A 13,941-nucleotide genomic window follows, 5' to 3' on the forward strand; every position below is an offset into this window, starting at 1 on the left:
ATGAGGGGTATTGATAAGAGTAGATAGGGAGAAACTGTTTCCTTTGGGGGGTGGGTTGGTAATCAGAGGACACAGATTTAAGATAATTGGCAAAAGAACCAGAGGGGAGAGGAGAATTTTTTTTTACACAGAGAGTTGTTACTGTCTGAAATGTACTGACTGAAATGGTGGTGGAAACAGATTCAATAATAGCTTTCAAAAGGGAATTGGATAGGTACTTATAATGGAAACCATAACATTCTGACTCAGAGGAGAGAGTGCTACCATTGAGCTATACAAGTTGTTGTTGTTGTTTTAAACAGCAGGGCTCTAGATAGTGACCACAGTGAAGAGCTTACAATGAAATATTGGCGGGAGACAGTCGATAGAATTGTGATCAGATTCATTGATGTGTTGTTCCCCATGTGAGCTGGCTGGGTGTGGAATACAAGACGCAATGAAGTCGATCCTCGCATTGTACAATTAACACAGGCTTGGATTCAGAGCCCAGCTTTTAAACTCTGTGAGTGCAAGATATTTGCTTAAAACAACAACAACACTTTGCATTTATATAGCGCCATTCACACAGGGCAGCATCTTGGAGTGGTGGAGCCTGAAGCTGAGCTGGAGGAGGGGGAAAGGGGACCTGAATCAGAGGTCACAGTTACACAGCAACATTTCCTCAACTGAGCTTAGGAATAAAAGGCAGTCGAAAAGGCAGTGCATTGTGAGTCAGACCACACTATGATGCTCACCATTTCGGAGTAATTCTGTGTGCAGGTGGGCAAGGCCTTTGGTGACAGCATGTGCCAGTCTACAGGAGCTCACCCAGTCATTGGTGTGTAGGCTCAGGTACTTGCACAGGGAACCCTGCGTAGAGGGAAAGAACACAAACACCTGCACGTCAACACCAATAACCCCAATGCGTTTCAGTTACAGAACAACAAATTGCATTTACATGGCGTCTTTCACTTCAAGAGAACATTAAGGGATTTGCACCTGAGCTGCGGGTTGGCATCAGAGAGGAATGGAAGGTAAAGGGGGTGGAGGAGGGAAGATACCTGAAGGCACGGTCAAAAAGAACCCTACGAACCACAAAATATTGGTGGCCCAGGCAGCCACAGCACTGAAATCTCACTCTCAAACAGCATCAAAGACGACCCAGCATTGCCAGGAGACGAGCTGTGCTATTACTTTATCCTAATGCTTTGCGCCATCTACACCCTTTGTTATAATAATAATTCTTACATTTGATACAACGGCTTATCATGTCAGCATGACTCTCAAAGCACATCACAGGATATACTGTAAAGTTAAGTGATATATGAATTCAAGTTGCGGTTGTTAGTTGTCAATGTGCGTCACTTTTTCTGCGTACGTTCGTCTCTTCAATATTCTCTCCTCTCTGAGACCAACCTGACTGACTTATCCAACACTCACAGATGCACAGGGGGAAACAACAACAATAAAATGGGCTGCAGAGTTCTGGATGATACCTTACAACAACAACAACAAGATTCCACTGACAAAGCGCCTTTCACGTCGGGAGGACGTCCCAAGGCGCTGGACAATTGGGTCAGAACCCAAGCAGGGGGGAAATGGTCAGGGTGAGGGGAGGGAAGGGAGGGAGCGAGGAGGGGGTAGAGAGTCGAGAGGAGAGCTGAAGGCTCGGTCAAAGAGAACGGTCTTGAGACCGGCCTTGAAGGAGGAAAGGGAGGAGGCGGCGAAGGCACTGGGGGATAGAGTTCCAGAGCCTCGGGGCTGAGAGACTGAAGGCCCGGCCACCGATGGTAGGGCGGTTGGGGCGGGGGATGCGGAGCAGACCAGAGCCAGAGGAACGGAGGGTACGGGCAGGTAGCTATGGGGATAGCAGGTCAAAGAGGTAGGAGGGAGTAAGGCCGTGAATGGCCTTGTAGGTGAGGATGAGGATCTTGAATTCGATCCTCTGGGAGGACGTACCAATGTACTGGACAAGCAGTGTTTCGGACCCAAGCTGGGGGTCGGGATTGGGGAGGATGAGGGGCACGGAGGATGACCGAAGGCACAGTCGGTGAGTAGGGTCTTGAGACGGGTCTTGAAGGAGGCAAGGGAGGGGCGAAGTGGAGGGACTGCGGAATGGAGTTCCAGAGAGTAGGGGTAAAGTGAGAAAAGACACACCCGCCAATGGTGGGGCAGGCGAAGCGGGGGACGTGAAGCAGGCCGGAGCACTCTGAGCTGAATGAGCGAGCAGTTTGGTAGGGGGTTAGATGGTCGCAGAGATAGGGGGGAGCAAGGCCATGAAGGGATTTGAAGGTGAGCACCAGGATCTTGAACTGTATCCTCTGTAATGAGAAGCCAGTGGAGTCGGGTGAGGATGGGGGTGATAGGGTAGCGGAGCCTGGTGCGGGAGAGGACGCGGGCTGCACAGTTCTGGATGATCTGCAGCCTATGGAAGGAGGAGTTGGGGAAGCTGACAAGCAGGGAGTTTGCGTAGTTGAGCCTGGATATTATGAAGGGTCTCGGCGGCCTGTGGTGTGAGACAGTTTATGGAGATGAAGTGGAGACGGTGTAAGAGATAGGAACCCGAACCATCGATGGACAGAACCATGAAGGTTGAGGTGAGAGGAGAGGCGGTGAAGAAAGCTAGAGTGATCAAAGATATCAAAGACAGCAGAGAGGTCAGCGAGGACGTGGAGACAGAGAGAGCCCTGGTTGTAGATGGACAAGATGTCATTTGTCACTTTGACCAAAGCTGTTTCTGTGCTGTGGGCGACACGGAAATCTGATTGGAGAGGTTCGTAAAGGGAGTGAGTGGCGGGAGCGGAAGGAACGAAGCTGGGAAGCAACGGCTCGTTCCAGGACCTTGGAAAGGAAAGGGAGGTTGGAGATGGGTCAGTAGTTTGAGAGCAGAGATGGGCACAGGGAGGGCATTTTGAGGATAGGAGTGATGATGGCCGTTTTTGGTGGGGTGGGAATGGTGCCAGTGGACAGGGAAAGGTTTATGATGTCTGTGAGGGGGGGGGGGGGGGCGGGGGGCAAGGAGGTGGAGCTGGGAAGTAAGGAGAGGTAGGGATGGGGTCAACGAAGCAGGTGATCGGTTTCATGTGGGATATGGTGGAGGAAAAGCTTGGCTATAAAACCAATCTGGTGAATAAAGAATCTTATTCAACAGGACATTAATAATAATAATAAATAATCCTTACATCTGATATACCACCTTATGTAGAAATGTCTCAAAGGGTTTCACATTGTTTTTCTGCAAATTGTAGTATTTGTAGACAAATGCAGCAGCCAATTTGCACACAGCAATGAAGTGAATGAGTGATTTTATCTGGAGAGTTGTTGGCCAGGACAACAGAAGAAACTCCCTTCTCCTTTTGAATGGTACCATATTGTGTAACCTTGGTATAATGTCTCACATGAAAGACAGCACCTTTGTCAATGCAGCACACCCTCAGCACTGCAGTGTCGGTCTAGTCTGTGAGCTCAAAGTCCTAATTTAAAATTGAAATATTGTCACCGTCCAGCTTGGCTGAATAAAATCTAAACTCACAAATCCAACCTGCTGTCCTGTTTTTTTTTCTCCATATATTTTTGTCACAACACAATTCTATTCCATCTTTTAAATAAAATAAAAAATAAATGGATACTCTTAAATTCCAAATCTTGGAAACTGTATAATCACTATGCAGTGCTGACACGGGCCCTGCAGGAGGCGCTGCTACACAGAAATTCCCCGCAAACGTCTCAGCTGCTCCACCAACAGGCACAGAGCGGTACTGCAGCCGACTTTCCGTGAGTTAACAAATTCACTCCAGATTTCAATCCACCCCTCCCCTCAGCCCTCCAACCCCTCCCCTCAGCCCTCCAACCCCTCCCCTCAGCCCTCCAACCCTCCCTCCTCCCCCTCCCTCAGCCCTCCAACCCCTCCCCTCAGCCCTCCAACCCCCTCCCCTCAGCCCTCCAACCCCCTCCCCTCAGCCCTCCAACCCCCTCCCCTCAGCCCTCCAACCCCTCCCCTCAGCCCTCCAACCCTCCCCTCAGCCCTCCAACCCTCCCTCAGCCCTCCAACCCCTCCCCTCAGCCCTCCAACCCCTCCCCCGCCTCCACCCCTCCCCTCAGCCCTCCAACCCTCCCCTCAGCCCTCCAACCCCCTCCCCCTCAGCCCTCCAACCCCTCCCCTCAGCCCTCCAACCCCTCCCCTCAGCCCTCCAACCCCTCCCCTCAGCCCTCCAACCCCTCCCCTCAGCCCTCCAACCCCTCCCCCTCAGCCCTCCAACCCCTCCCCTCAGCCCTCCAACCCCTCCCCTCAGCCCTCCAACCCCTCCCCTCAGCCCTCCAACCCCTCCCCTCAGCCCTCCAACCCCTCCCCTCAGCCCTCCAACCCCTCCCCTCAGCCCTCCAACCCCCCCCTCCAGCCCTCCCCCTCACCCTCCACCCCCTCAGCCCTCCAACCCCCCCCTCAGCCCTCCAACCCCCCCCCTCAGCCCTCCAACCCCCCCCTCAGCCCCTCCCAACCCCTCCCCTCAGCCCTCCAACCCCCCCTCAGCCCTCCCCTCCCCTCAGCCCTCCAACCCCTCCCCTCAGCCCTCCAACCCCTCCCCCTCAGCCCTCCAACCCCTCCCCTCAGCCCTCCAACCCCTCCCCTCAGCCCCCAACCCCTCACCCTCAGCCCCCAACCCCTCAGCCCCCCAACCCCCCCACCCCTCAGCCCCCCAACCCCCCCAACCCTCAGCCCCCCAACCCCCCCCCAACCCCTCAGCCCCCAACCCCCGACCCCCTCAGCCCCCAACCCCTCATTCCTCCAACCCCTCAGCCCCCCCAACCCCACCCCCCTCAGCCCCCGACCCCCCCTCAGCCCCCCAACCCCTCATTCCTCCAACCCCTCAGCCCTCACCCCACTCCTCAGCCCTCAGCCCCCAACCCCTCACCCCACCCTCACCCTCCAACCCCTCAGCCTCACCCCACCCCTCCAACCCCACCCTCAGCCCCCCAACCCTCCAACCCCTCAGCCCCCCAACCCACCCTCAGCCCCCCAACCCCCCAACCCCTCACCACACCCTCAGCCCCCCAACCCCCACCCCACCCCTCAGCCCCCCAACCCCTCCAACCCCTCACCCCACCCTCAGCCCCCCAACCCACCCCTCAGCCCCCCAACCCCTCACCACACCCCTCAGCCCCCAACCCCTCACCCCACCCTCAGCCCCCCAACCCCTCATTCCTCCAATCCCTCAGCCCTCACCCCACCCCTCAGCCCTCAGCCCCCCAACCCCTCGCCCCACCCTCACCCCTCCAACCCCTCAGCCCTCACCCCACCCCTCCAACCCCACCCCACAGCCCCCCAACCCCTCACCCCACCCCTCAGCCCCCAACCCTCACGCCACCCTCAGCCCTCACCCCACCCCTCAGTCCCCCAAACCCCACCCCACCCCCCAACCCTCACCCCCAACCCCTCACCCCTCCAACCCCTCACCCTTCAGCCCTCAGCCCTCCAAACCCTCAGCCCCCCAACCCCTCAGCCCCCCAACCCTCCTCAGCCCCCCAACCTGCACCCCACCCTTCAGCCCCCAATTCCCACCCCTCAGCCCCACCCCACCCCTCAACCCCCCAACCCCTCACCGCAGCCCTCCAACCCCTCAGACGCCCAACCCCTCAGCCCCCCAACCCCTCAGCCCCCAACCCCTCAGCCCCCAACCCTCAGCCCCCCAACCCCTCAGCCCCCCAACCCCTCAGCCCCCCAACCCCTCAGCCCAGCCCCCAACTTAGCCACCCAACCCCTCACCCCTCCAACCCCTCACCCCTCAGCCCTCCAACCCCTCATCCCTCAGCCCCCCCAACCCCTCACCCGTCAGCCCATCAACCCCCACCCCTCAGCCCCCCAACCCCTCACCCCAGCCCCCCAACCCTCACCCCTCAGCCCCCCAACCCCCACCCCAGCCCCCCCAACCCCTCACACCTCACCCCAGCCCCCCAACCCCTCACCCATCAGCCCCCTAACCCCCACCCCTCAGCCCCCACCCCTCAGCCCCCCACCCTCAGCCCCCCAACCCTCAGCCCCCCAACCCTCAGCCCCCCAACCCCCACCCCAGCACCCCAACCCCTCACACCTCACCCCAGCCCCCAACCCCTCACCCTCAGCCCCCTAACCCCCACCCCTCAGCCCCCAACCCTCAGCCCCCCACCCCTCAGCCCCCCAACCCTCAGCCCCCCAACCCTCAGCCCCCCAACCCCTCAGCCCCCCAACCCCTCAGCCCCCCAACCCCTCAGCCCCCCAACCTCTCAGCCCCCAACCCCTCAGCCCCCCAACCCCTCAGCCCAGCCCCCCAACTTAGCCACCCAACCCCTCACCCCTCCAACCCCTCACCCCTCAGCCCTCCAACCCTCACCCCTCAGCCCCCCCAACCCCTCACCCGTCAGCCCATCAACCCCCACCCCTCAGCCCCCCAACCCCTCACCCCAGCCCCCCAACCCCTCACCCTCAGCCCCCCAACCCCTCACCCCTCAGCCCCCAACCCCCACCCCAGCCCCCCAACCCCTCACACCTCACCCCAGCCCCCCAACCCCTCACCCTCAGCCCCCAACCCCCACCCCTCAGCCCCCAACCCCCACCCTCAGCCCCCACCCCTCAGCCCCCCAACCCTCAGCCCCCCAACCCTCAGCCCCCCAACCCTCAGCCCCCCACCCTCAGCCCCCAACCCCCACCCCTCAGCCCCCCAACACCTCACCCCAGGCCCCCAACCCCTCACCCCGTCCCCCCAACCCTCACCCAGCCCCCCACCCCTCAGCACTCCAACCCCCCACCCCTCAGCCCTCCAACCCCTCACCCCTCAGCCCTCCAACCCCTCACCCCTCAGCCCTCCAACCCCTCAGCCCTCCAACCCCTCACCCCTCAGCCCTCCAACCCCTCACCCCTCAGCCCTCCAACCCCTCACCCCTCAGCCCTCCAACTCCTCACCCCTCAGCCCTCCAACCCCTCACCCCTCCAGCCCCCACCCCACCCCTCAGCCCCCACCCCACCCCCAGCACTCCAACCCCTCACCCCAGCCCCCCAACCCCACCCCTCAGCCCCCAACCGCCACCCCACACCTCAGCCCCCCAAACACCCACCCCACCCCTCAGCCCCCCAACCCCTCACCCCAGCCCCCCTCATTCTATGGCCTGACTCCAGCCAGTTCCAAACAAATGGAGTCCTTATGGATCGGGTTTTCCTGACTGGATAATAACAATAATAATGCTTGCATTTGACATTATCACACTATCCAGCGCTTTGGGATGTCCTGACGTGAAACGCGCTATACAAATGTAATCTTGTTGTTGTTATTACGACGTTGAGATGTCTCAAAGAGCTTCACAAAATACACTGTAAAGTGGATTGACTGTGTATTTTGTGAGCGAATCGCAGCAGCAGTGTCCCACAAACAGCCATGGAATAAGTGAACAATTTTTGTTTGAGGGGATTGTTGGCCAGGACACCAGGAAAAACTCCCTCCTCTTTTTCAATAGTGCCATAGGATCCTTTATGTCCACCTGATCAGGCAGACTGGATCTCGGATTAACATCTCATTTGCACACTCTGATGCCTCCAAACCTTGGCTCTTGCCAAACCTCACCTCAACACTCTGCGATTAAAGCATGCATGACTCTTCCTTCCCCTCAATCCATTTCAACTCTTCCCATCTGCTATCTCAACCTCTGCCACTGTATTAACCTATGCCACCCTCCATCTCATTCCCACACTCTCCTGCCCGCTGAACCCACCTGCCCTGGTAACCTACTGTGTACAACTTTCATACTTTAAGTCTCTCCTTACTCTCATTTCCTTAGGTTTTCACACGTTTCCCTGGTGCTTGTTGGCAATGGTGATAAATTTGCCTTTTTGGACTGGGCTGATGTGCCAGGTCTGCGTTGATGTGCTAGGACTCCCCTCTTGTTAAGAACATAAGAATTAGGAGCAGGAGTAGGCCATTCAGCCCCTCGAGCCTGCCCCGCCATTCGATAAGATCATGGCTGATCTTCTGACCTAACTCTAATTACCTGCCCTATCCCCATATCCCCTAATCTTTTAAAAATCTATCAGTCTCAGCCTTGAAGATGTTCAAGGACTGAGCATCTACAGCCTTCTGGGGTAGTGACTTCCATAAATTCACTATCCTCTGAGTGAAGGAACGTTTCCTCAACTCTGTTCTAAAAGGCTGACCCTTAATTTTAAGACTGTGACCCCTGGTTATAGATTCTCCTACCAGGGGAAACAGACCCTCAGTGTCTACTTTATCAGCCCTTTAAGAATCTTATATGTTTCAATAAGATCTTCCCTAATTCTTCTGTACTCTAGAGAATACAGCCCTAGTTTATTCAGCCTATCCTCATAGGTCAGTCCCCTCATCCCAGGAACTAACCGAGTGAATCTACGCTGCACCCCTCTAGGGCAAGTATGTCCTTTTTTAAATAAGGAGACCAAAACTGCACACAATACTCTAGGTGCGGTCTCACCAAGGCCCTATACAGTTGCAGCAAGACTTCTCTACTCTTGTACTCTAAACCTTTTGCAATGAACGCTAACACGCCGTTCGCCTTCTTAGTTGCTTCCTGCACCTGCAAACTAACTTTTTGAGACTGGTGTACACCCAAATCCCTCTGCACACTAACACTATCTAATCTCTCCCCATCTAGAAAATAATCTGTTTTTCTATTTTTGCTACCTGGGTGAATAACTTTCTCACATTAAATTCCGTCTGCCACCTACTCGCCCACTCCCCTAGCCTTTCTATATCCCGTTGCAATCTTTTTGCATCATCCTCAGAGCTTACTCTCCCACCTAGTTTAGTGTCATCCGCGAATTTAGATACGTTACATTCAATGTCCTCGTCTAGATCATTGATGTAAATTGTAAATAGCTGAGGCCCAAGCACTGATCCTTGTGGCACTCCACTCGTCACATCCTGCCAATTCGAGAATGACCCGTTCATCCCTACTCTCCGTTTTCTACCCGTTAGCCAGTCTTCAATCCATGCTAATATGTTCCCGTGGGCCTTAACCTTGTGAAATAGCCTTTTGTGTGGCACTTTGTCAAATGCCTTTTTAAAATCTAAATATACTACATCTACTGGTTCCCCCCCTATCTAACCTGCTAGATATATCTTCAAAAAACTCTAAAAGATTAGTTAAGCATGACTTCCCTTTTGTAAAGCCATGTTGACTCTGCCTAATCTTGTTATGGTCTTCCAGGAATCCCATAACGACATCCTTAATTAAGGACACAAGAATTTTCCCTACCACTGAAGTCAGACTAACTGGTCTATAGTTCCCCATCTTTTCTCTCCCACCCTTCTTAAATAGTGGTGTCACGTTTGCAATCTTTCAATCAACGGGAACCGTTCTAAAATCCAGAGAATTTTGGAAGATCAAAGACAAGCCATCCACTATCTCAGTAGCCACCTCTTTTAAAACCCTAGGATGTAGGCCATCAGGTCCAGGGGATTTATCAGTTTTAAGACCTGATAATTTACCTAAAACCATTTCTTTACTAATATTAATTCTTCCAAGTTGCTCGCTAACATTGTCTTCTTGGTTCCCCTCTGTTCAGTGTCTGCTAAGATGAAGACAGTAATAATAATAATCCTTGCATTTGATATAGCGCTTTTCACGTCAGGAGGACGTCCCAAAGCGCTTCACAGAACACACTGTAAAGTGAATTGACTGTATATTTGTGGGCGAACGCGGCAGCCAATTGCGCATAGCAATGTCCCACAAACAGTCGTAGATTGAAAATGACCAATTTAATTATTGTTTTTGGTTTTTTGGAGGGATTATTATTAGGCTCTGTGTGGAGTAAGGAAACTTGCCCAAGGTTTCACCCTCTGTCTGGAATTGAACTCAGGTCTCTCACTTGCAAAGCGAGTGCTCTAACCACTGAGCTACAGGACTCCAAAGTACTTGGAGTAGCAAAGTACTTGTTTAATGACTCTGCCGTGTCTTTGTCCCCTACTGTAATTCCCCCCGTCTCTGCCTGTAACGGACCCACATTTACCTTCGACAGCCTCTTCCTCTTTATATATTTATAAAAACTCTTGCAGTCTGTCTTTATGTTCTTCGCTAGTTTGCCCTCATATTCCATTTTCTCCCTCCTAATCACTTTTTTGGTTCTCCTTTGTTGATCCCTAAAGTTCTCCCAATCCTCGGGTTTACTACTCATCTTAGCTGTTTTATAGGCTTCTTCCTTTAACTTTATACTTTCCCTAACTGCTCTAGTTAGCTACAGTGAGGCCACCTTTCACGTGGCATTCTTATTCCTCAAAGGAATACGTGCTCGCTGGGAATTTTGCACTATCTCCTTAAACGTCTGCCATTGCTGGTCTACTGTCAAATCCTTAAGTCTAATTTCCCAGTTTATTTTGGCTAAATCCTCTCTCATACCAGCAAAATTAGCTCTACTTAAATTTAAGACCTTTGCTTCGGACTTAACTATTTCTCTCTCTAACTTAATGCTAAATTCCATTGTATTATGATCACTTTGCCCTAGAGGAGCCTTCATTTCCAGTTTGCTGATCAGCCCTGCTTCATTGCACAAAACAAGGTCTAATATGGCCTGTTCCCTGGTCAGCTCCTCAGCATACTGATCTAGATAATTATCCCTAATACATTCTATAAACTCTTCCTCTATCATACTTTTCCCAATTTGGTTGTCCCAATCTATGTGCAAATTAAAATCACCCACAATTAATGTTTTTCCTTTACTACATGCTCCGCTAATTTCCTGATTTATACCTTGAGAGATACTGTGATTGCTGTTCATGGGTCTATAAACTACTCCCACTAGAGTTTTCTGCCCCTTGTTGTTACGTACCTCTACCCATACTGACTCTACATTTGTCCCGGCCCTGTTTAGGTGGAGTCCATTCCTTTGGAATAGCTCCCGTCTCCCCCAATACTGGTGCCAGTGGCCTATAAACTGAAAAACCCCTGCCCTCCGCACCATTCTTTTAGCCAGGTATTCAGCTCTTTAATTTTCTTTTGCCTGTACCAATTTGCCCCTGGCTCAGGTAATAATCCTGATTGTTCAGTAGCTGCTTCTTGTTGTGCGGTATTTGGAGTGCCGTAGTATAGTGGTTAGCCCACTCGGCTCACACTCCACATGCTTCTATTTACTTCATTGTAAGTATGAACCCGGTTGTTAGTCAATATGGTGGGGGTAATAATCCCCTCAAAAAAAAATTGGGTTACTCACTCCACGACTGTTTGTGGGACATTGCTGTTTGAATTGGCTGCCGCATTTCGGCCACAAAATACACAAGTCACTCCATTTTACAGTATATTCTGTGAAGAGCTTTGAGACGTCTCAACGACATAATAAAAAATTGCAGGGAGGCTGGGGATAGGAGTGACAGAAGGCGCAGTCGAAAATGAGGGTTTTGAGATGGGCCTTGAAGGAGGCAAGGGAGATAAGGATTGTTATATATTATCTGTTGCCTCACCCCAGTGGCTATTTTTGATGTCTTAGCCTGGACAGTAACTTTCACCAGGCTATGCGATCATCTCCTCATCCAACACTTACACACACACACACTTTCTATCAGGAGTCACGTCACTGCAATCTGGAGCAGGAGCACAGCTAGGAAGAGAGTGCCTTGATCACCACATCATGATGTAGGTGTAGCATTTGGCTGAGGCTAACCCGCTGGGCCCCAGGCCAAGACTTACACTGGGATAGTGCTCCATCACTAGGAGGTACTCGGTCCTGCCATCAGCCGACATCCTTTCCTCTCCCACGATAAAGCGAGCGATGTTCTCGTGTTCCATCAGCGGAAGTCTGTATATATCTCTCTCGTTCATGTAGTTCTGCCGGTTTGAGGCACTGAAGATTTTCACCGCCACCGGTCGTTCATCCAGTGACCCCTTGTAGACTGATCCATACCGGCCCCGACCAATCACCTGCAAGAGGAAATGAAGCACTCCTTACACAGAAATCCTCCTCTCCTGTAGGGATCAATTTGTGCTGGGGACCATCCGATGTGCACTGGCTATACACTGCCTTGGGAACTTCAAAGTCCACCTGAACACATGCTCCGAAGCAGGAGTCTTGGTTCAATATTTCATCTGGTGCAGTTTAATGGAGTCCTATAGAAAAGTAGTTAGCGAGAGAACCCAGAGTCGATTCCCAGGCGGGAATTTACCGGGGCGAAACCTTAGGTAAGTTTCCTTATGCCACACGCCTCTGTTTACCTAGCAGTAAGTGGGAACCCAGTTTTTTGTCGATTGGCAGTTCTCTTTCAGGGGGTAGTAATCCTTCCATTAAAGAAAAATTGGTTCACTCAATCCATGACTGTTTGTGGAACATTATTTTGCGCAATTGGCTACTGCGTTTCAGCCACAAAATACCGTCACTACACTTGCAATGATTATTATTATTATTATGATCTGAAGTGAAGCACTGGAGCATCAGCCCCAAACTGTGAGCTCAAAATCTCGATGTGGGGCTTGAACCCACAACCTTCCGGCTCGAAGGCAAGAGTGCAACTGACTGAGCCAGGCTGACACCCTTATTGGAACACCTTATGCTCAGAATACCTCACCGTCTCTTAGCCTTAAAGCCATTGTTCTAAAATTCAAGATCATGCAGAATTTTGTAAAAATCTTAAACTCAGCCTGACTTTGGCATATTGGAAGCGGGTTTATCACAATTCTTAAATTACGGAATCCTGTAGCATATTGGTTAGAGCATTCGCCTCACAAGCGAGAAGACCCAGGTTCAATTCACAGGCAGGCAAAACCTTAGGCAACTTTCCTCTGTTTACCTACCAGATGGTAGGAACCCGGCTGTTAGTCGATTGGTGGCTCACTTTCTGAGGGAAATAATCCAATCAATCAATCGAATAAGTTGGTCACTCAATGTTTGCGCACAGCAGTGCCCCTCAATGTTTGTGGAGCATTGGTGTGTGCAATTGGCTGCCGCGTTTCACCCACAAAATACATAATCAATTCATTTTACAGTATTTTCTGCGAAGTGCTTTGAGACGTCTCAACAATGTGATAAGGCGTTATATCAAATGCAAGGATTATTACTATTATTATTATTGTTGAGGCTTGAAGATTTTTCCAAAATCCTTCATGATATAAAATTTCAGGCCAATGCTATTAAGGCTAACGTTATGAGAATACTGGGAATACAATTCTGGAAATGGGGAGTGAAAATATTCAAATGAAATCCAAAGGGAAGAATTTTAACCAATTCAATGCAGTGCTGGACAGACGGGCTGCAGGACATCTGACAGAATGACGGCAGGCACTGACCATACTGAGGAAATGTGGCCGCGCAAACAAGAGTCAGAAAGGAAGTGTGCGTACCTCAAGCAACTTGAGGCTGTCCAGGTCCAAGGAAGGTTCGGAGTGAGCAGCCTCCATCATGTTCATGTTGTGCAGCCCGTGCTTCCTATCTCCTGAGTGAAGAGACAACACCATATAAAGAGCTCAAGCAGATCAAAATACAACGCACACAATGGGGACGTCATTTCCTGGAGGATGAGGCCTTACACTGCAAAACTCGCATAAGTCCTATCAGTCAGGGCTACAACATTTAATATGACTTGTGCAAAGTCTGAGTTGCAGGCAAATTTGTATAAATCGTATAAAATCTAATTTAATCAATAATCTTCAATGGGCTTGCATATTTCAATGGCCACTGTAAGTGCGCAAATGGTGAGGCTCAAGACTACAGGTCCCACATTTCAATACGCCTTGACCCGTCGCCGCGTGCATACTTACTGTCAAGTGTTGCAATCGCATTGAATCGCAGGAACTGAAGTTCTTTTGCGCCTGTGACGACGGATCAAGACTGTGTTTCCCACAATTCAGTGCAGCCGGACAATAAGTGTGCACAAGTGGAAGGGTCAGGACCTCATTTCCCATTATTCATATCTGCCGGTACGTGCGGGAGCAATGGATGGTAAGGGAGCGGAGTTACGAGTTACGAGTTAGGTGATTAATACG

At 51.9% G+C, this 13,941-nt stretch overlaps 1 protein-coding gene across 1 annotated transcript in view; it reads right to left on the bottom strand.

Moving 5' to 3' along the window:
• Positions 1 to 13,941, bottom strand: part of bmpr2b (bone morphogenetic protein receptor, type II b (serine/threonine kinase)) — a 168,971-nt gene that overhangs the window by 15,585 nt on the left and 139,445 nt on the right. The window contains exons 5-7 of the mRNA XM_007910600.2: positions 13,300 to 13,391; positions 11,656 to 11,886; positions 735 to 849 (exon numbers count right to left, since the gene is read on the bottom strand). Of these exons, the coding sequence (XP_007908791.1) occupies positions 735 to 849; positions 11,656 to 11,886; positions 13,300 to 13,391 (438 nt within the window). The remainder of the gene's footprint in view (positions 1 to 734; positions 850 to 11,655; positions 11,887 to 13,299; positions 13,392 to 13,941) is intronic.

Source organism: Callorhinchus milii, unplaced genomic scaffold (assembly GCF_018977255.1).
Source record: "Callorhinchus milii isolate IMCB2004 unplaced genomic scaffold, IMCB_Cmil_1.0 Scaffold6, whole genome shotgun sequence".
NCBI classification, from domain to species: Eukaryota; Metazoa; Chordata; class Chondrichthyes; order Chimaeriformes; family Callorhinchidae; genus Callorhinchus; species Callorhinchus milii.